Source organism: Myotis myotis, unplaced genomic scaffold (genome assembly GCF_014108235.1).
Source record: "Myotis myotis isolate mMyoMyo1 unplaced genomic scaffold, mMyoMyo1.p scaffold_m19_p_10, whole genome shotgun sequence".
In the NCBI taxonomy this organism is placed as follows: Eukaryota; Metazoa; Chordata; class Mammalia; order Chiroptera; family Vespertilionidae; genus Myotis; species Myotis myotis.
In genome coordinates this window covers 31,216,231-31,239,752 of record NW_023416314.1, presented here as the reverse complement: position 1 = coordinate 31,239,752, position 23,522 = coordinate 31,216,231, and the positions used below count along the sequence as shown (strand labels likewise).

The window sequence follows — 23,522 nt, the reverse complement described above, 5'->3', positions numbered from 1 at the left end:
TGCGCCTTATAATTATCTGCATTTGGCTAGTGCTCAGTATAGTTAGATTTTGAAAAAAATATTATTCTATAATGATTGAGATGGTGCAGCAAAGCTCTGAGCTATTTATTAGAATTTGAGAGTTGCTAGTTACATGGACAACAGGGGGATGGGAGCATGAGTGTGTGTGGGGGGGAGGTTGGGGGTTAATGGGGGGGATGAGGACACATTTGTAATACCTTAACTAATAATAATAAAAAAAAAAAAGGAAACAAACAAAAAAAAGAATTTGAGGTTTAAGTGTGTGTGTGTGTGTGTGTGTGTGTGTGTGTGTGTGTGTGTGTCTGTCTGTCTGTCTTCTCAGGAATGTATGAGGCTTTTAAGTAAGGTTGTTACAATCTGGAACTCCAGGATGCAGTGTGCATGGTGCAGCCTGGGTCTTTGCTTCTAACTGCTGATTTAAAGCCATTTTGTCCCCAGAGTGGACATGGAATGATTCTAAGGGTAAAAAATAACACCGGGACATCAGTGGAAAACAGTCTTTTTAGTGTTTGTTTACTCTGCTATTTATGAGACATAAGGTAGTCATAATTACAGCAAAAGCCAGGAAGTCAATAGAAAGTGCAGCCTATTTTGATTTTAAAATGGCACTTTCTGGAAACCATGTCTGTCCCAAGCCTGTGTGCCTTTTTTCATGCCGCTGCCCTACCTGGAAGGTTTCTTCCTAAACGTATCTGGCTGATAAGCATTTCTTTCCAAAGCTCAGTTTAAAGTCACTTCCTCTTTGAAATCACTGTCTTGGGCTAGACTTCTACCCTAGAAACTGACACACTTTGTGCATTTGCTATTTATTGCTCTCTCTCTCTCACTATACGTGTGCTGAGCTCTGGAGTTGGTTGAGATTCATACTGGGTCTCATGGTGCCTATGAAGAGAGAATGACCTACAATAGCTGCTTGAATAAATAAATTACTATTCCTCTGTCACCCCTCATGTTTCCATCCTGGAGAAAGGAAAATCAGTTACTCCTCTCAGCTCTGACAAAGGCTCTTCTTACTTTTGTTCATTTGTAAAGAAAGCAATCGGAGAGGCTGACCTTCTGTAACCTCAGGTGAGACCCAAATCAATCTAGATTATTAGACTCCGTATTTGCTCTAGTAATACCATAGAGTCCAGTTCCAACTCTTCTCTCTCCTCAGAGATAATTCAAGCTGTTTCCAAATGTTGCCTTTATTCATTCGGTTAACATTTATCTGAGAGTGAAAGGAATTATGTGATGTCATCTTGCAACGTTACTATCAAAACTTGTCAAGCAGCTAAAAGCCTTGGCCCAATTTTTAAAAGTCAGTGATTCTAGGTAGAACATTCCCAGGTCTGGAAGAGAAAAGAGGGGTCTCTACAATACTCTAAAAAGATTTCTAGAGGAAAAGGCAGTTCTTATCTATACTTTCCATAAAAAGGATTAAAAAAACAAGGTGTGATCTCCTTCCTATACCTATATCTACAGGATGGAAGCACAACACTTAAAAACTGGAAACTGAACAGCAAAGAAAGTAGGGTCATGAAACCTGACAAATGGTGTATTTCCTTATCCTAAACTGAGGGTACCTCAGGGGTCAGGAAGAAAAATCTTTGGTCACTTCTTCCTGGCCTGGGTTCTTTGTTTTAAATCAAATGAAGAGAGTGGAGAGGCAAATGTTTCTCCAAGTTGGGATAATTGTAAAATTGTAAGAATAGGAAGATTGTAACAAGGTTAGGGGCCAAATTGAGGATAAGAACTCAGTGATTCCTTCATTCATAAGGCTTGTCACTCTGTTGAGGAAGAAAATTAGGTGGTTCTAAAATTTGTCGGATCAACGGTATCACATCACAATATTTTTTTATTTTATCTCATGGTGTGTTTTGTCTCCCTCCTCTGGCCTTGACCCCTTCTGTCACCTTTCCTCTTTTGTGCTTTTTTTCTGTCTGGTTCTCCAAAGCCTTTCTCAAAATCCAAATTAAATGTGTCATATTCCAAGAACACTGTGTGGCAGTCTACCTCAAAAAAGGCATGGTTTTGTAAAGTACCACACTCTAGTGAAAAAAAAAAAAATAGAACCAACTCAACAAAATCTATTCTAGTTTTCAATTAATACACTATTCAAGGAACAAAATCCCAACCAATTTCTGCCTTGGGAGCTGTGGGTCATATGTACTGGGCCAGCAGTTTTCTAATATCCTCACCAACTGCTATTTGAGTAACCCATTTCAGTAAGGAGTACCAAGAAATATTGTAGAAATTGTAAAAATCCCAGTTAAGATTATGTACCTATGTTAGTCACCAAAAACCAGTAAGTAGGTGGTAAGAAACCACAAGAACGGATCAAAAGGATGTGCTTGGTGTTTGGTGAACTTTTTTATACCTAAGCAAATGGCTTGAGGTAACCAAAGACCAGAAATACTTTTAAGTAGTTACCTACCTTTTCAGTTAAGCTTTCTGATCCAAGATTTGTTCACTTAAAGAAAAAATGTGAGTCCCTTCAACATTAAAGGATGAAACTTTTTCATCACTTCCCAACCATCAAACATATAATGTTAGAGTATCTTAGTATCTACCTTACAATTGTAATCAAGGAGAGAAGAGATATAAAAGGTTCATGCTCGATTTAAAAGGAACATCGTAATTTAGAAAGATTTCACTTGTAAAGGGGGTCAGGAACAGAAGGGAGGACAGTAAAACCATGACTTTCAACCCTCCTACAGGGAGTTTAAATTATTTGGGGGTTGGGGGCAGGGGCAGAATGTCAAAACCCACCAGGTTGAACTTTCCCCCCACCTTCTCTGGGAGAACTGCTTCATAGGCCAGTCCACTGGGGTTGGAACTGCTTGCATTAATCACACGAGTCCACGGGGGCCCTAGTGTCTTTTGTATCTTTCCACATCAAAGGATGATTTCATTTCAAGCCATTTGCTTTGGATGAAGATGAAAACAACAACAGCAAAAATCTGAAATGACCACCACAGGCAATGGGGGGCAATTGCAAAGGAAAAAAAGCCACAAACCAAAGCAATAACTTACGGTAGCTACTTTCGCTATCGCTGGCATTAGAAGAAGCATGTTCTGCAAGAACAGCACAGCAAATTAAAAAGATACCAAGCATTGGCGAGCAGCCAGAACTTAAAGGCACACACCATGCACGGCAACTAGAAATGGGAGCAAAAGGCAAGTAAAAGGCCGCAGAGGAGACCGCATTAAGGAAACGCAGATAAGATAAAAAAGATGAAAACTTTATCTCCATTTTTCAGAAAACTACTATTTGATTGCTGTTGTTTTTTTTTTTGGAAATTATCTTTAATTAAAAAAAAATGTATAACGTCAAGCTAAGCACTTTACTTTTGATAAATACTTTGACCCGTTCCTAGGTCTGATTTTCCAGAGTTGTTTTATTGGGTGTCTCAGCTGGATGTTTCTTGACTATAAATTCAGGGGTTTCTAAACTGGCAGTTTTCTTGTAGGCTTTTTGGTTCTCTATTTTAGCCTTTAGGTATTTTGTAGGAATATTGCATTTCAAATTGCCAATTGATCCCTGGAGTCCTTTGAATTTTATTTCTATTTAAATACTTCCTAAACTAATTCTCAGGATGAAAAAGGATTGCTGGAGATCTTCCCTGCTTCAGAGAGTGAATAGAAGATCTTGGAGGAAGAAATGAGTCATGGAAAAATGATTCATGAATTAGTTCTATAATTCATTGTTTGTATTTTAAGATTCTTCTTTGGATAGTTACTAGTTTCTGGAAGGATGAAACAGGCAGGAGATAAGTGAGCTGATACCAAGCAGGTCCTGGAATGAAGGATGTTTTGAATTCATGTTGAATGACTTGCTTATACAGTGATATTACTTTAAAAAAAGCAAACACACACAGTTTACCTCACATAACAGGGATGTATAAGCCAGAATTAGAGCTTTTATTTCCAAAATCATATCCTTTCATCTGTACTGTGTATTAAATTATAGAAGATAATTCATCAACTTATTGACTGCTTTGTATATCAGTTAAATTAAATGAAGCATATGTGACTATTAGATTTCTGAAGCTTATTAATAACTTTAGCTTTTTAAACAGTGATAACTATTGTGCATTTTTAGAAAAAGGAAAAGAATGCATAACATCATTCTCTAATGGTAAAGATGTGCTTAAAAGTATTTGATATAGATTCTTGTCAATTGAATGGATTAGTTTTATTTAGCTTTACTGAGGTATAACTGACAAATAAAATTATAATACCTTTAAAGTATACAATGCAATGATACATATATAAACACTGTGAAATGATTCCTATGATTGAGTTATTTAGCGCACCCAGGATGGGTTAGTTTGCGCATGAATCGAATAAAAATCAAAGTATGGGTTAAAGTCACGTGAATCATTTCTCCTTGAATTGTATGACCAGCACTGCATCGCTAATTTAGGTAGCGCACTAGAGAAAGCAGTATGGATGAATCAGTTTCTATTACTGAAGAAAGCCAGGGCATATACCCAACAATGGTTTATCTGAATGCACACGATTATTTTAAGTACTTTGAATTGGGAAAAAGGGTTTGTTTTTTTTTACCAAGCTCACTTATCTCCTGCCTATTTCATTCTTTTTGTTTGTTTGCTTCTGACTTTTACTTCTTAAGTAACTCAGAGTGAAGCTACACTATCTATGGAGAAATTTAGGACCATGCAGTGTTTTATTTAACAATCTCAGCATCAAGACATTGTATAACAGAATTTTTGTAGGTAAAAGGAAATTAAAAATGTGTCCCAGCAAAAGTCCAAATTATGGCTAACAAAAGTATTAATTGGTGAATGATGCTACTGAAATCTGTTCAATTTTTTAGAGTAAGAAAACATTTGCACTTTCTAGATTTAAAAGGGCATCACTCATATTTTTGACACTATAGCAACTACTTATTAGTGATGTTCATTTATTAGCAATGCATTGAAATGTTTTCCTCCCCTTCCCTCCCCCCCCCCCCCAATGGAAAATTTAGAAACTCTCTCTGGTGGTACTTGATGCTATCCAGATAATGTTAAAATTAATATTTGAATTGCTGCTGTTAATTCAAGAAAAATTTCATGACCTGTTCCCTATAGAGACTCAAAGATAAAGTTTTCATCTTTAAGGAGATCAGTAGTTTATTCTTGATCAGATTTTGTTTTCTGTATATGTAACTAAAAAAGAAAAAAATCCAAAGTAACAATTTGAAGGATGAAGGGTATCATTAGGCAGGGTTATATAAACAGCTCTTGAAAACAAAGTTCAGCTCAATGTTATTTTGTTTTATACAAATGAAATGATCAGCTTCTAAAAATATTGCTTATAGCTATTAAATTAAAACAAAACAAACAAAAATTGAACATGTGATACAGTTGCAAAAGACACAAAACTCTGTTCTTATTTCACTGGTGCCTACACAATGAAGTTAGTACTAAAGAAAGAAAAATCATAGCATAGTGTATTAATATACAAGATTATTTGTTATTGCTCAGTGCAATGAGACACAGATAAAGGCATTAATAACTAAATGATTTAAAGGTTTAATATATTTAGTTTTCCACTATAAAATGAAGACCTGTTATGTAACATAACTAAGCTAATACATCACTAATAGAATAACATATTAACACATGTCTAAAACTTTTATCATACAAACATTTTAAGCAGGACCACTGAAAGTCAGAAAAAAAAGCAATCAATGTTAATAACAAAGAATTAGTCATGGAAGATCAAATAGCTTAATATTTACACTTTGAGAATGCATGTTCCTTTTGACTATAAAATAGCTCCTTTACTAATAGCCAAGTACAAGCCAATTATCAAATTTGGCAAGGTCTGGGTGAAAAGGCAGAAGAAAGGACATAAAGTACATTTCTGCCTTCCTGTTCTAGAACATTTAGCTTGCCCTTTCCCTCAACATGGTTCCTTGCTCTCTGGGAGAAATTAGGCTGCAGGGCAAGGGATGCCATAGTTGGCAGCAGGACCATGTTGGCCATATCACAAGGTCAGAAAGGGAAGGTGTGAATTGCAACAGAAGTTACAGTGCCTGACGACACACTTGGCTTTTAAATGCTGACATGCAGAGCAAAACGGTTGAAAATTACTTTGTAGGAGCATTCACAGCTACGTAACAAATAAAACTCGTATCTTGTGCATGCTAGGAGTAGAAGGCCCTCAAGTAAAGGAACAAAAGCCAAACTCAAAAGGAAGGGAAAAGAAAAGGAAAGTTATAGTGACCATTCCTGGGAACTTACTCAGAGTCTTTGTTCCATAACCGTCGTCACCTAATCCGGGGATGTCCTGCATGGAAGTCCCCAGAGAGAGCAATGAGAGAGGAAGAACAGCCACGGAAGAGGAAGGAAGAAGTCAGTGGAGTTGAAATGGATACTACCATGACAGACCGCGTTGCCTAAGCAATCTGGATCCCAATCTCTCTTATTTTGAAACAGCTTTCGCCCCAAACTCCCTGGGCTGAGACTCCAGAATTTGTAAAATAACTCAAAAGTTTTGAGCAGATGATTGTTACAAAAAAGAGAAAGATTCAGCGGATGACATTTTTGCCCATTGTCCACATTGCCACAAAAATATACCAATTAGAGCAATGATTCACTCCACCTTTCATGACCAATTCTTAGATTTCATACCCACCAAGACAAGCTCACTGCTCAGCAGGAGTTTAGTAGTCACTGGCAGTGAAAGAGTGAACAAATGCTTGTTATCAATATAGGGAATTTAATCACTTCCAATTAGCTAGCATTCCAAAAAATGCAAGTGGCAATGGAATATAATACTTCTGTCCAGAATAGAATTCATCTCAAGCCCTAGAGAGTTGCATGAGAGAAAAGGCAAACCAGACCTAGTCCTGGTCACAGATAAATGCTCTAAGGAAGCCAAGTCCCAGCGTCCTCAAGCCCCTCTCCAATGCATCCTGCAAAGAAGAGCCACTCGAAGGGAAGGATCCAGACTGCAGCCAAACACTGGTCACAGCAGTAAGCCCTGACCTGCCTGCCTGCCGTGTTTGTTTGCCTGGGCGTGTGGCGTGGGAGAGCCTACATCATGCGTGTTGCCGGTGAAGGATTTTTTTTTCTCTTGTGTTGCAGGTGACATTCTCTTTGAGAATCTACTTACGTTCAGGATCACTGGTTTCCTGCTCACTCTGCTCCTTGTTCTTGTAGAATGGGAATTTTCGTGAAAAGATGAAGCTCTTTTTACGCTTGTCATTGAATGACTGTGAAGGAGAAAAGGCATGGGGCAAAAACAGGGGACGTCTAATTGTTGTCACACTCATGCTGACAAAACAACTAGTTTGTAAAAGCAGAGAGAGCTGTAGTGACGCAAGGGATAGTCGAAGGAGGCGCCAGCAGGTCCCTAGAGGCAGATTTTACTTTCAAGGAGTGTAAATTCTGAGTGATGACACCTTGGAAAAGTTGTATCCTAATGAAAAAACTGGTTGTAGCTGAATGAAAATAGAAAGAGTATTGAATTGGAAGCTCTGTCTCTGTCCAGCTGTATGACTTGCCAATCCATGACCTTAGAGTCCAGGGGTGGGCAAACTTTTTGACTCGAGGGCCACAATGGGTTCTTAAACTGGACCGGAGGGCCGGAACAAAAGCATGGATGGAGTGTTTGTGTGAACTAATATAAATTCAAAGTAAACATCATTACATAAAAGGGTACGGTCTTTTTTTTCAATAGTTTTATTCATTTCAAACGGGCAGGATCCGGCCCGCGGGCCGTAGTTTGCCCACGGCTGCCTTAGACTGAATCTCTCTGAACCTCAGTATCTTCTTCATCAACATAATGCGGATAATGAGAGAAGCTCTTAAGTTGTGAGACTCATGTAAGGCAGTGGAAATGTAAAGTGCTAATCAAATGTTATCTTTATCATTATTATCATCGGGTAGAAAAGATTTTATTAGGATACTAGACACATAGATATCTAGGTGTCTTTTTAAATAACTTGTCTTTTTGAATTACTTTAACTTAGATTTAATTAAAACCACACAGAAAAGGATATAGATTTATGACATGATAATTATAGCTGTTTCACACACAGATAAATAACTACAACATTTTCATTCATAAGTGATTTTAAAGATAATTAGCCCAAGCCTTCATTTGTAGACAGGGGGCCAGAGGCGCAGACAGGTTGAGTCTCTTGCCAATATCACAGAGCTAGCTGGTGACTCAGTCAACCAAAATCTGTTAAAATTGTTGCTAACTAGGTATCAACTCGATATTCATGCAAGCAAGGGAGCTATCACAGCTACTTATCTATATTCTGATATGATAAAATATCATTGAAGAAAGACTGTCCTTAAAAATGTAAACCACTCCAGTAGCTTCAATGAGGCTGGATTAAAAATAATAATTTATACCTGTACTAGAACTTTTTATTCAAGTGACTATCAGACGCCTGCCTAGAAGACTCCTTGAAGATTTTTCATTTATTCCCATCGTTGCTATTATGGAAAATGCTTTCTGGGGCTCTTCTTTGGGAAATGTGCTCACAGTCATTTTATAACCACACAAGTCTTAGTAAGTTCACTTATCATTAAAAAAACTTTTTGCCAGCTTGACTGCCATCCTTACTTGACTGATTTGGCTCTCAGGGTCACTCTTCAAGGAACAAGACATATTACCATTTAGGTATTGCAGGGAATGTAATAGACTCCCAGGGTAATTCAACAAGGAGTATTCTAAATCAGTCTTCGCAATGGCAGCTGGTAGAGCCAGCAAGGCGACTGCTTGGAAGAAAAGCACTTGTTTATATGCATGTATTTGGGTCCATTGGTATGAATCAATTATGGGTCTTTACAGATTTGAAGCCTGAGAAAATGGTGTAAATAACTCATTTTACTTGTATATTCATGCACTTCTACATCAACATCCGTTTTGGTCGTCATGCTCATTTAGGAAACGTGAAAGTACTAAAATGTTGGTGCTGTCAGTTAGTGAGCCATTCATTACTTTTTCAGTTACTAGAAACTTTCACCAAAGTTGGGAGAGCTTAATTTTATGTATCATTAAGAAGGCTTGAAGAAAAACATTAAATCAGATATTTAGTAATTTCTGAAATGAAGGGACATATTTTATACTTAATATTCTAGAACCAGAAACATTCTCAGGGGACAAAAAGAAGTATCACTTCAGAATTTATTACTCTTGTCGACAGCACTTAGGTTCAATATGGTTTTATCATAATTTGTAATTGAGAATTGGTGTCCAAAGACAAGGATGGGAATTAGCCTCCCCCACCCCCCAATTTTTCCAACTAAAAAATGACAAGTTCTTAAAGGAACATTAAATATTCTTGCATCACTCCAGTTTCATGCCACTTTTACATTTCAAGCATATTTAAACTTCAGTGACTGAAAATAAAAGAAAAAAATATCATGTAAGAATTAATGACACGTGACATTGCAAGATATGTTAGACATTTAACTTCAACAGTATGGATGACTTGTCATGCAAAAAAAAATTTTACAAATTTTCATGCAAATACAAAACAATGCCAAGATGAGTAAAGCCTGGGGTTAAAATGTAGACACAGATGGACAATGAAGGAAGCCTTGAGAGACAATATGGGGCCACGTGCAAACCACATCATTTAAATTGTCTCACGGGGTCAAAGGAAAATGAACATGTGTCGCCTGTGATTAATTCTTTTATCTTTTCAAAGCAGGGGCTGTAATGTGTTAACATTTCCCAAGTATCAAAATGTTGTGCATCATGAGTCATCTGATTGGGACATAATATTTAGCACCACACTTGTAAAAGAACAGAAAATACATAACAATTCCTCAAAAAGAAAATCATCTAACATAGTCTTATTACCCAAAACCATTTTGTGTTGGAGTTAAAGAAAAGTAATGGAATCATTGGAGGTTACATTTATGGACACAAAATCAAATCACAACTTCAGTTCACACAGGTTTAAACGTCACACATTTAAGGTCTTACTTATTTCAACATTTCAACTATAAGAGGTTATATGTGGTTTATGATGTTCTACCACTATTTTTTATTAGACATGTTTAATGCCATTATATAAGATTTTTGTTGCTGTTAGATTTTCTTTAAATTTAGAAGAGGAAAATCTGTTATACCAGACTTAGGTGAGAATAATAAATTAGCACTTTTACTAGTTACAGAACACATGGCTCTAAAGCAACTGAAGGCTGGTTTACAGCGCTATCAATCATACCTGATCAAGGTAAATTTTTCTCTCTCAATATTACAGTATCTTAAATCCCCATCCATTGCTTTCATGGCAGGAAACTTTTTAGAATAGAGATTTTAAAAATACCAATCACATGTGGCAAGTTGGCATATCTAAGAATTCCATTTTGGAATTTGAGCTGAATTTTTGAGTTCTTATGAACAAAAGTGATAAAACAACAACAGCTAGTGTTTATTGAGCAACTATTATGTGCCAGGGTTGGTTGCAAAGCTCTACATGTGCTAACCTCCACACTAACTTTACGAGGTTGGTACCATCATTATTCTCATATTACAAAAGAAGAAACTGAAGTTTACAAATCTTCTGTTACTTGTCCAGAGTCACACAGTTGGTGAGCAGTGAAGTCGGGATCTGAATTTGCCAATATTTGTTGTTCTTATGAGAAAAATGAGGTTCTGTAACCAGAGCCTGCTTCAAGTTTATATTTAAAATCATTTGTCTTTATATTTAAAAAGCTTTTGTCTTTCTTAAGTGATAACATAATCTGTCATTATTCCCACAGCTTCCTTGCTTGGCAATGCTTTTTAAAAATCCATCAGATGCTATTGCTTCAATAATATCTCTGTGGTTTACCCTGCTACAATTTTTGAATACCCATTTATGTTTTTCAGGGCTCTATCCTTTGTACTTATTCTTATAATAATGTAAAAAAATAAAAAGTATTTCAATGTAACAGGCTATGAACAGGATTGAAGGTAGGGAATTATGGGGGTGGGAAGTGACAAGTAATGGGTAGGGTGTTTACTTTAGGGGAGATAGAATGTTTTAAAATTAGATTGTAATGATAAGTGCATAACCCTATGAACATACTAAAAATAATGCATTGTGCACTTTAGGTGGGTAAATTGTATACTGTGTGAATTATGTCTCAATAAAGCCATTAAAAGAATCCCAAAACAAAATGGAACCCCTCTGCCAAACTCTACACCACATGTTGAGAGGAAACAATCACAGCATGTTTTCAATTTTATTTGGTCTAAATATTTTTTATCTTTAATTGAATCAGAGGAACCCCTCACCCCCAACCCTTGCAATCAATCCGATACACATGCCTTGTTTATCTGATTCTGTTGTGTCTCTGTGAAATGAATACCTTTCATGTTGTGACAGACATTAGAACACCTGTACCAGGAGTCAGCATATTACATCACTGTCACTCAAGAAGAAATTTCTAAATTGTTAGGTCAAATGGCATAAAATTGCCCAGCCTGACCCCAAGATGTAATGGCATTCGCAAACTGGCTTAAGATAAAATACACACTCACAAATAACACCAAAAACTTCAAATTGCTACTTTTCCCACTCAAATCCCATGTTCTTAAGACACGTGAGTGAGTTGACCAACTTTAATCCTTCCCATCCAGAAAACTTTCTAACTCTGGGTATGTTTCAGTTTTCTTCTACCTTAACCAAGAGATCCAATATAGCATCACCAAACAATGGGAAAACTTCACACCATATGCCTCCTGATGGGAAGTACTGAGAAATACACAGTATTACTTATGTAGTATTCCTACCAAAAATGCATTACTTGCAGCTAACCATGAAGAAATAATCAGGCAAATTAATATTAAGAGACCACTCTTAAAATATCACAATGTCACGAGAAATGTAAAAACCTAAAGAACCATTCTAGATTAAAGGAGGATAAGGACATAGGAAAAAAGGAATGCAATGTGTGGTTCTTGACTGAATTCTGGATCAGAACAAAAAATTCATAATTTCTAGAACTTTCTTTCATAATAAATTAGGATGTATATATATATATATCTCCCCTCATATATAGGATGTCCTCTGAAAATGTATACACACTTTAACAGTTGATAGTTCAATTTTGAAAATAAAATGTATTTTAATAAACACTGCCTTTATAATCATTCAAAGTGTGTGTATACATTTTTTGGACACCATATATATATTCTTACACAGAATGACAAAACAAGGTAATTGTTAAATTTGAGTAACAGGTACAAGAAGTTCAGAATTCTATTCTTTCTACATTTTTATATGTTTGAATGTTTTCATAATAATGAACTGTGATTCATAGCTCACACACTAAAATTATCTAGAGATAGACTACAGACCTAAGTATAAAAGCTCAAACTATAAAATTTCTAGAAGAAAACATAGAATATATTTATAATCTGAGGTAGGCAAAGATTCCTTGGATAGAGCATAAAAGCACAGATAATAAGTTTAAAAAGTGGTAAACTGGATTTAATTAAAATAAAAAACTTTTGATTTTCAAAAAGGTCATTAAGAAAATGAAAAGGCAAGTCACAAATGAGAAATAATATTTACAATACATATATATGACAAAAGATTTTTATTCAGAGTATTTAAAAACCCTTATATTTGAACAATAAAAAGAAAAAACATCCAATAAAAATGGGCAAAAAACTTAATTAAATACAACATATGATATGTATATGGCCAATAAACATATAAGAAACATCAGAGAAGCGCAAATTAAATCCAATGCATGATACCACTTCATATCTACTGGAGTGGATAAAATGAAAAAGACTGACAATATCAGGTGTTGGTAAGGATGTGAAGCAATTGCAACTCTCATATAAACTCTTGGTGGGAATGCAAAATGGCCAGTTTGAAAAAATAGGTTAGCAATTTCTTATAAAGTTAAGCCTATGACTGAGAAATTCACTCCTGAATATTTACTCGAGAAAAAAAGATGTCTACAGAAAGGTGTATATAAGAATGTCCATAATTACTCAGAACTGGAAACTACTCCCTCAACAGGTAAACTGACAAACTGTGGTATATTGATACAGCGGAAAACTACTCAACAATAGCAAGAACTGAATTACTGATACACACAACAACATGGATGAATCTGAAAAGTATTATGCTAAGAGATAGAAGGCAGACAGAAAGGCACATTTATGTATGATTACAATTATCAGAAGTTCTGGAAGAGATCAAATCAGTGACTGAGGAGGTGAGAACTAAGTCATTCTTCTTTATCACAGTTAGAACCATGACACTTCCAAAAAATATATTTCTAGCTCCCAGTATTCTCCTAAATGTATATCTACTATATCTCTACTTGTGGGTGGCGGTTATAGAAATCCTTCCCCCTTTGTCCATCTTGTGGACACTGAGGCATCTTTAAGGTTATGCCCTGGTGTTCTACGTAAGGCTGTCACAGTGAATACCACTCATTTTTACATATTTCTTTCCCACCACATTTTGATCTCAGAGCAGGTACCACATCACTTTCATTTCTGTATCGTCAAGATCTAGAGCATGGTAGATACTCAATAATTATTCACCAAATAAATGTATGAACCAAAGCGAGGACTGATGATTTCCATTGGAAATATTGGGAGAAACTTGGGGAAAACAGAGAAAGGAAGGAGGGTTAGGAGGAATAACAAACACCTGTAGAAAATGGGGAGGAATAATGGAAGAATAAGAACCATAGCCAAATGAGTAATATTTTTAAATTGCATTTCTCCTCAGTTATCTCTCAGAAATTGTTTTTCTTATGAATTTTATCTCATTCTATGCCCACTGATCTGATTTACTTGCCATTTATCATTAGTAATAAAAATGTTGCACTCAGCTATTTGCTGTATGTATGTTTGCACAGTACATATCACATTTGCAGCTCTCTGGTCCATATCTGAATAGAAAAAATGAAAAGATTTTAGTGGTATTCATAACTTCAAAGAAATCTACCATTTAATTTTCCTTTTCTAACTCTTTCCCCCTCTAATGTTTACTTCTTTTCTTAACTAAAAAGATTCGTTTGGGCCCTAGCCAGTTTGGCTCAGCGGACAGAGCGTTGGCCTGCGGACCAACGGTCCAGGTTCTGTTCCAGGCAAGGGCACGTATCTTGGTTTCAGGCTTCTCCCCAGCCCTGGGCCCTGGTCGGGGCTTGTGTAGGAGGCGACCAATTGATGTGTTTCTCTCACATCAATGTTTCTCTCTGTCTTTCCCTCTCCCTAAAAATCAATGGAAAAATATCTATGGGTGAGGATTAACAACAACAACAAAAGATTAGTTTGTTAAAAATACTTTTCCTATATTTTTATGGAAAAAGTATTTTTTTTTAATAACAAATGAAGCATGCCTTTTTAAGAGAAAATTTGTAAAAAATAGAAGAAATTACTGAGAAACAAATCACCTTCAGTAATATTATTTTTTTGTGTTTAAAAAAAATTTATTGTTTAAACCTTGTTGTATTATATAGTCTAAGGAATTTAAAATTCTGAGTTGTTTTTATTTACTATTAAAACACATAGCAAAGTATCATGGGAAAGGGCTTTGGAATTGAGCTGTATAACCTTAAGAATGTTGTTTAATCTCTGAGCCTCAGTTGTATTTAAATGTGATAATGTATTAAAAGCTGGTATCATAGTGCCTGACACTTAGTAAAGTTTAATAAAAAGGAGTCAATTATTTTAATGGTAACAGAACACTTTCCCACATCATAAGAGAGTCTTTGGAAGCATCAGCTTTAACAAATGCATAACAATGGAATGAAATGAAGAATTATTAATAAAAAATATTTTGGAAAATCCCGAAATATGTGAAAATTAAAAACATAACAAAATACCACCTTCAAAATTAACCAAGGGATCAAGAAAGAAATTGTAAGGGAAATAGTAAATATTTTTAGATGAATGAGAATAAAGACAAAAGATACCAAAATTTATGGGAAACAGCTAAGGCAGTAGTTAGAGGGAAATTTATAGGTGTAAAATGCCTATATAAAAAAAGATGTCAAATCAATAATTTAACCTTCTACCTGAAGACACTGGGAAAAGCAGACCAAACTAAAACTAAAGCAAGCAGTAAAAGACAATAATAAAGATTAGATCAGAAATTAATAAACTGGAGAAGAGAAAAACAGAAAAACCAACAAAACCAAAAGTTGGTTCTTTGCAAAGATTATTAAAATTGGTAAATAATTAGCTAGACTAAGAGAAAAAAAGGAAAGTTGTTACAATATTAGGGATAAAAGAGGAGATATTTATACTGATTTTATAGAAACAAAAGAATTATAAGGGGATACTATGAACCTTATAATTTATTGAATATCAATAAATTAGATATGTTAGATGAAATGGATAAGTTCCTAGAAAAAGATACAAACTACCAAAACTGACTCAAGAAGAAATAGAACTCTGGGTAGACCTATAACAAATAAAGAGATTAAATTAGTAATTTAAATAGTTATTCACAAAGAGAAGCCCAGGTGGCTTTACTAAACATTTAAAAAAGAATACAAATTCTTTACAAGTTCATCTGAAACACAGAAAAGGGAAGATTTCCTAACTTATTCTATGAGGCCACCATTACCAGATACCAAAACTAGAAAATACACCACAAGATTACAAACCAATATATCTTATAAATAGAACAACAACTTACTCAAGTGGATTTACCACAGTTAACTTAAATATTCCTATATGCTGTACACTTCTGTAGTTCTCCATTTTTAATTACTCTATGTTGTAATGACTATAACATTTTTTTTTTTTTGCATTTCAAATAAATTCCTTAGGATAGATTTGTAGAATTTGAATTAGAGTTAAGAATTGTGGATAGTTAAAAAATTTTGATACATTGCCAAATTGTTTTCAAAATGATCTATACTAACTCATATTTCCAACAGCCATTTATTCTTAATTTATAATTGGTCTCCAGGATGTGTCCTGACTGCTTTTTTTCCCCTTCTGACATCCCCTACACTTTCCTAATTACTGCATAGAATGTAAGACTTCTGTGAGAAAATCATTTTTTAAAGCAGCAGTGGGGAACGTCCAGCCTGCGGGCTGTAATAAGGCCCTTGAAGTCATTTGGTTTGGCCCTGTCAAGGCAGTAGGTGTGAGTAAATTAAATGTTTGATGAAATATAGCAGACTAATTTTTAAGTTGGTAATTTTGTATGGCCCGAGAATGATGTTATAAATATTTAAATGGCCCTTGGCAGAAAAGGTTCCCCACCCCTGATGAAGTCTGTTAGCCAAGAGCAAGATTTATTTAATCAGGTTAATCAAGATACATCCTACAGCTGGAAGACTAAGTTCTGGTTTTTCACTATCAAATTCTCTGCTTGAAGGCTTTTCCAAGAGAGACTATTTGTCACACAAGCATAATCTTACATAACCTTTATATGAAAACTGAAGGTATAAGACATTTAAAAATTTACGAGGGGGAGAACCAAGATGGTGCATTAGGTAACCACCTGTACTTGCTGCCTCCCACAACCACATCAAAATTACAACTAAAATACAGAACAACCATCATTCCGAACCGCCTGAAAGCTGGCTGGCTGGAAGTCCTAGGGAAGTAAAGGAGAAAGCATGTTGAGACTGTTAGGAGGGATGGAGGCCTGTAATGGGCTGGCCCAGCATCCACGTGTGCTGTTTTTTTGAATTGGGAGAGAGATGTCTCTGCGGAGACCACCTGAGAGGAGCAAGGGGTCCAAGCCCCACACCAGCCCCCCAGCCCAGGGTTCTAGAGCTGGGAAGAGAAGTCTCCACAACTACTGGCTGTAAAAACCAGCGGGGATTGTTGCTGAGGGACACAGAGGCTGCTGGAGACCAAGGTGTTTCTTTTAAAGGGCTGGGCATGAACTTACTTGGACTCCATTCCTCTGAGCTCCAGCACCTGACGCAGCTCTGGGAGACCCAAACACATATGTGGAGGAACTGGACTGTCTGGCATCATCGAGGCAGGAACTCGGGGGTGGCTTTCTCCCAAATTGGGGTGCTTGCAAGGGTCATTGTTCCTGTGCTGGGACCTGCCCTGCCCCAGGGCTGACTGGTAGCCATATCAGTGTGGCCCACACTGTTTGCTCCACCCTGGTGATTCCTTGAGACCCCACCCCATCCAATTTGCAGCTCCTCCCAAGCTGTTTGTTTCCATATGAACAGCCCAGGCTTCAGACTTTACTAAAACTTCTCAAACAAGCTGAAGCTGGTACCTCTTGCTCCAAACCTATCAATAAAAGGCCTGAGACCTAGCACTAGCCCCAGCCTGCCTTGCTTCACAGCTGGGCCTCACCTCCTGCACAGCAGGTCTTTCACTATAGTCGCTGCTGGTCCTCACAGCCAATTGGTTTGGAGGTTAATTCCTGCCAGAGAGGCCAACAGCATTGAAGACTCAACTATAAGACTGTGCACAGAGCACACACAGGGGCCCACCTATAGTGCCCAGCTCAAGTGACTGGGGAGGCTGAGCCACTGAGCCCTACAGGACACCTACTACACAATTCCAAGAGACATAACAGCTCTATCTAATACATAGAAACAAACACAGGGAAGCAGCCAAAATGCGGAGACAAATAGACATGTCATAAATGAAAAAAATGGAACCAAGCAAACTACTGGATACAGAGTTCAAAATCTGCTTATAAAGTTACTTAAGGGACTTAGTGAGACTTTCAAGGATCTTAGTGAGAATGTCAAAGGCATGAAAAGGACCTGTCAGAAATTAAGCATATGTTACTGAAATAAAGAACAATTTACAGGTATTCAACAGAAGAGTTGAGGATTCTGAGAATCAAATAAATGATTTGGAATATGAGGAAGCAAAAACACACCCAATCAAGAGCAAAAAGAAAAAAGAATTTAAAAAAATATAAAGATAGTGTAAGGAGACACTATCGTCCCCTATCTGGTGAAAGAAATAGACTTACAAGTCCAGGAAGCACAGAATCCCAAACAAGCGGAACACAAAGAGCTCATACCCAGACACATCATAATTAAAATGCCATGGGTTAAAGACAAAGAGAGAATCTTAAAAGGAGCAAGAGAAAAGAAATGAGTTACCCACAAGGGAGCGCCCATATGACTGTCAGCTGATTTCTCAACAGAAACTTTGCAGGCCAGAAGGGAGTGGCAAGAAATATTCAAAGTGATGAATAGTAAAAACCTACAACCAAGATTACCCAGCAAAGCTCTCATTTAGAATTGAGGGTCAGATAAGGAGCCTCACAAATAAGAAAAAGCTAAAGGAGTTCATCAACTACAAACCAGTATTATATGAAATGCTGAAGGGTATCCTATATAATAAAAGGCTAATATGCAAATTGACCCAACAGTGGAATGTCTGGTTGCTATGACACGCACTGACCACCAGGGGGCAGACGCTCATTGCAGGACCTTCCCCCTGGTGGTCAGTGTGCTCCCACAGGGGAAGCACTGCTCAACCAGAAGCTGGACTCACAGCTGGTGAGTGCAGCCTGCCTCCAAGGCAGTCAGACATCCTCCAAGGGGTCCCCGATTGTGAGAGGGCGTAGGCTGGGCTGAGGGACCCCACCCCCAGTGCACAAATGTCGTGCACTTGGCCTCTAGTTATTTAATAATAATAATAATAATAGATAAAAAATGTGAACAATAAATGGCAACAAATACATATCTATCAACAATTGAATCAAAATCAAAATAAATGAACAAGAAATCTAATGAACAAAATAAACTGGTGACTAAAACAATCAGAGGAATGGAAGCATTGAACAGATTGATGAATCTCAGAGGGAAGGGGGATAGGGAGTAGGAAGAGATTAATCAAAGATCTTACCTATTCACACAGACAGTAGGGTGGTGGGGCAAGAATTGAGTGGAGGGGTGTAGCGGGGGAAGAAGGGGACATCTGTAATACTCTAATAACAATAAAGATTAAAAAAATTATGAGAATGATGTATTTAAATTCAGGGCATTATATTCACAGACAGAGAAACAATGTGTCATTGTCAAGTTGTCACTCCTGAGTAGCTCAGAGGTATTGTGCCAGCATTACTCTAATCAATGGAAAAGGAAGACTTTGATTTTACCCATCATCTATTACTGTTCATTTGTATTCTCTAAATGGCCTGAAGATTTTGTCAAACTTGCTCCTGATTTTTCTAATGAGATTGGGGGAGGGAGAATGCTATCATTTTGGAGAGAGGGCTTTGGCAGGCTACAATTAGTATGCATCTATTTGTTAAGATTCAAAGTATTCCAGCATGGGTATATGGACATGACCTCAAATTGGGAGAATGAAAGTATCAGAGAATCTGTTGCAGTGTGTATTGTGTGACATGTGTTTCTTCCGCAGTCCATCCTGCCTTGCAAACTTGAAAATTTATGAGGTCACTAGGAAAAAAATTGAAATGGTTTTCTTCAAGTTTATTGTACCTTTATGCTGCTGTGAGCTGCCAGGGTGGGGTGTTACACCCTTATTAATTAATAAACAAATTTATAATTTGTCATTGACACTTTATTAACATACTTATGTATGGAATGCCTACTATGTCCTTTTATGTGCCAAGCCCTCTACTGAGTCCTTAGCACTTTAGTCTTCATTCAAATAGATATTGTGCTGGTAAGGCATTCTAACAATGTGTCATTTTCTCTGTGCAGCATTTTGTGAAGTAGACTCTATAGAAAATTGCCAGGCTATGTGATTCCAATTATTGCTTCATAATTCTAGAATTGTCTAGCAGTTCATCACTAAGCCACAGAATATTACAGCTTATACAACAACCCATAGAATAAGAAAGCAATGATAACAAAAAAGCAAAAGTCCAAAAATCGTCTTCCCTACCTTCCTCATTTTCAAGGTATGCTCATCATTGGGACATGTTAGAAATTGCATGTGGGGTGGGATGGGTGAAGGTGGAAGAGGATATATGGGGAATAAATGGTGATGAAAAAAAAATAATAAAATAAAGGGAAAAAATTCCCATGATTCCCACTGTGGAGCCTGCTGTAGGCAGCCAATCAATGATTCTCTCTCATCATTGATGTTTCTATGTCTCTCTCCTTCTCCCTTCCTCTCTGAAATCAATAAAAATATATTTTTTAAAATATAAAAGGAAAGGAAAGGATGCCCAGCAAGTGTGTCTCAGTGGTTAAGCATCAACCTATGACTCAGGAGATCACAATGCAATTCCCGGGCATGTGCCCTGACTGGGAATTGCACTGTGACCTCCTGGTTCATAGGTCGACACTCAACCACTGAGCCACACTGGCCGGGCCTTTCCTTTTAATTGTAATTTTCTACAATTCAAAGGTTCTTGTCAATGCCTAAGGGCAAGATGTGGCTGTCAGCATACAACTGGCACAGTAGGGACACCAGCAGGAAAAGCTCTGGGCCTCACAGACAGAAGTCCAACCAGCTTATAGGTGTTGGGCAAGAGGAATGCCTTTCAGGAGCCAGAAGAGTCAACAAAGGTCCACAGGGGGCTAAGAATCAGATGAGGAGAATGGAGAGCGGGGTCTCCAGGGTGACATGGGCAAGCCACCTCACATCTCGTGCCTGTTTCTCTGTCTGTAAAACAAGGTGCTTAGACCAGCTGACTGCTGACGTTTCTTTTATTTCTGTCATTCTCAAATTCTGCAATCTCTTTCAAGGTCGGTTTTTAAAAACGCCCCTCCTTTCTATTTTAGCATTCTCTAAATGCATTGATAATTGAGAGGGTTCTTTTATATCTATGATTTTTTTCCCTCCAAAATCCAGAGTTTGACAAAATAGTTGATAATAACCAAACCTTAATGAAATCCCATCTTAGTGATCTTTAATGAACCTTAACTGAATATCCACCAGGTTAGGCTTCTTTGACTACTCTAGTCCTCTCCCACCTCATCCCTCACAGTTATCCAAGTTTGAGATTTAAAATTTCCTCATTGCCTTATTGATGTGAGCTGTTTTAGTTTGTTTGTTTCATCTTCTGCCTACCTCTGTACCGGCATCTTGTCTTACAATTTTCTATTGCACTTCCCATAGTGGCTTAGAGCCGTGGTCAGCAAACTGCGGCTCTTTGGCCCCTTGAGTGTGGCTCTTCCTAAGCCTTAGGAGTACCCTAATTAAGTTAATAACAATGTACCTACCTATATAGTTTAAGTTTAAAAAATCTGGCTCTCAAAAGAAATTTCAATCGTTGTACTGTTGATATTTGGCTCTGCTGACTAATGAGTTTGCCGACCACTGGCCTAGAGCAATGCAGGGGGCAAAATGGATAACACATACTTGGTAATCATAATGGCATTTTTTTTTAAACACCAACATTTGTTAAATGCTTACCTATGTGGCAGGTGCTTTTTAAAATTATTTACAGGGATTAACCATAAGTGCTTTGCACCTACCATCATCTCCTATTTGGTGGATTCAAACTGTGTCCACATTTTACACATTAAAAACTGAGGTATAGAGAGTTCAAATCACTTGCTCAGGGTTTACATAGCAGCTAGTCATGAGCCAAGTTTCATACCCAAGCAGTTGCCTCCAGAGTTGAGCTCCTAACCACTATACAACACTGCCTTTTCTGTGATTGCTTGCACAGACTTCAAAAGTATACATACCCCTCTGCTTTCAGCATATAGCCACAATAACCCCGGCCAAGAATTTCTCCAGGCAAATTACTTTCTGTGGAATCTTACACTTGTTTTTCTGAAACACGATCTCTGTTGCTTTATTCTTTTCAAATAATTCAAATAATGAGATTTCTGTGACAGGTCCCTTAGGGGCTAGAAGATGAAATGCTTTCCACTATTAATGGAGTAATATGCTTATCTGCAGGAAGCATGTCACTCCTCAATTTCATTTCTTCATTCCCAGCAATGTCAGTCCTTTTGCAATTTTCCCAAGGTAATCCCTCTCCTTTTTGGTAATCCCTCAGGCCAGTCTTCACTGGCTGGTCCTACATATCCCCCCTGAAGGTGATTCGACTCCCATGAGGCCAGCAGGGAAGCTATAAACTGATTAAACTGATTAACCTATTCGAGGAAAAGACCCTCACTCAAATCCAGACATGGATTTACACCAATGGAAAGTAACAGAATGCTCAACATTCCCCCGTTTCCACTGCTGTCTCTCCAAGCACTTTATTTTATTATTTTTAATATATTTTATTGATATTTTACAGAGAGGAAGGGAGAAGGACAGAGAGTTAGAAACATCGATGAGAGAGAATCATCGATCAGCTGCCTCCTGCACACCCCCTACTGGGTATGTGCCTGCAACCAAGGTATACACCCTTGACTGGAATTGAACCTGGGACCTTTCAGTCCGCAGGCCAACGCTCTATCCCCTGAGCCAAACGGGTTAGGGCTCTCCAAGCACTTTAAAAACACACACAACACTTTTAATTTTTTTATTGATTTCAGAGAGAAACATTGATTGTCTGCCTCCTGCACGCCCCCTACTGGGAATCGAGCCTGTAATCCAGGCATGTGCCCCGACTGGGACTCTTACAGTGAGCTCCAAGTTCATAGGTCAAGCCTCAAACACTGAGCAGCCTCGCGCCTGGGCTCCGAGCACTTCTGGAGCTACATGCCTCTCCTGGGACTTCTCCTGACAGAAGCCTTTTCTAACTATGCCAGGCCCCTCTACTCGAGGCAGTTATGTCCATTTATTCATGCACCAAATATATACTGAGCTTATGCATATCCAAGTGCTGTGCTGGGAGCTGGAGCTACAATAAACTCGAAAGGACCGCACAACTCAGTGACAGAGATTCCTAATTTACTAGAACAATGTGACAGAGTGTGCGAGGAAGGCAGAGTCAGTGCTGCTGTGCAGGCGTGCAAGAGGTGAAATGCAAACCAACAGTAAAGGCTAGCTCATCATTCAAGTAAAATAAGGGGACTGAGAGGGAGGTTATTCCACCAGCAAAAGGAGTTAGGCAGAGATCTTCACTATTCTCTGATAACTCAGCGTCTTTTCTCCAATTAGAACGTAAACTCATATTTATTGAGCTGCTTCTCTGTGCTATTGTCAGTATACATCTTATTAAATATTCTGTACTAATTATGCCATTGGATCCTCCTCACAATTCCATCATACACACACACACACACACACACACACACACACACACACACACACACACACACACCTCTGTCTATATTAACATATATATACAAATAAGGAAACTGAGGCTGAGAGAGGTAACATCATTTCCCAGCTGGCAAATGGCAGAAATAAATTCAAACTCAGTTCTCAGACTCCACAGCCCACATTTCACCCTTTTTGTTTGTCTGCACTTTTCCGGGGCTAAGTAGAGAGCAGTTGCCTAAGCATGCTGTCTGAGGAGAGAATTGGTTGACAGATAGTGGTCCCAGGCAGGGACCCGTGCTATGTCCTATTGCAGGCAGGAAGGGAGGGACCACTGACTTCATTTCACAATCTGGTTTTATTCAAATGAAGGCAGGCGCTGGTGCAGGGTGAGGCCAGCATCCCTGTACTCCCAGGTATTTGTGAAGTGAGGAGTGTGCACAGGGAAGAGATAAGAGCCCGGGCCTGGGCTCAGACAGGCC

General features: G+C 37.7%; 1 protein-coding gene across 13 annotated transcripts in view; it reads right to left on the bottom strand.

Annotated features, from left to right (window-relative positions):
* The window catches only part of DLG2 (discs large MAGUK scaffold protein 2), a 1,392,511-nt gene that overhangs the window by 19,802 nt on the left and 1,349,187 nt on the right, over positions 1 to 23,522 (bottom strand). For 6 of the 13 annotated variants that reach the window (XM_036324794.1, XM_036324805.1, XM_036324801.1 and 3 more), the window contains 2 exons: positions 7,132 to 7,231; positions 3,037 to 3,078 (listed from right to left, as the gene is read on the bottom strand). The exons of 1 other annotated variant lie outside the window; for it this stretch is intronic. In XM_036324794.1, the coding sequence (XP_036180687.1) occupies positions 3,037 to 3,078; positions 7,132 to 7,231 (142 nt within the window). Of the gene's footprint in view, positions 1 to 3,036; positions 3,079 to 6,257; positions 6,304 to 7,131; positions 7,232 to 23,522 lie in introns of all 13 variants that reach the window. 6 more of the 13 variants (XM_036324796.1, XM_036324806.1, XM_036324797.1 and 3 more) reach the window with 2 other exon arrangements.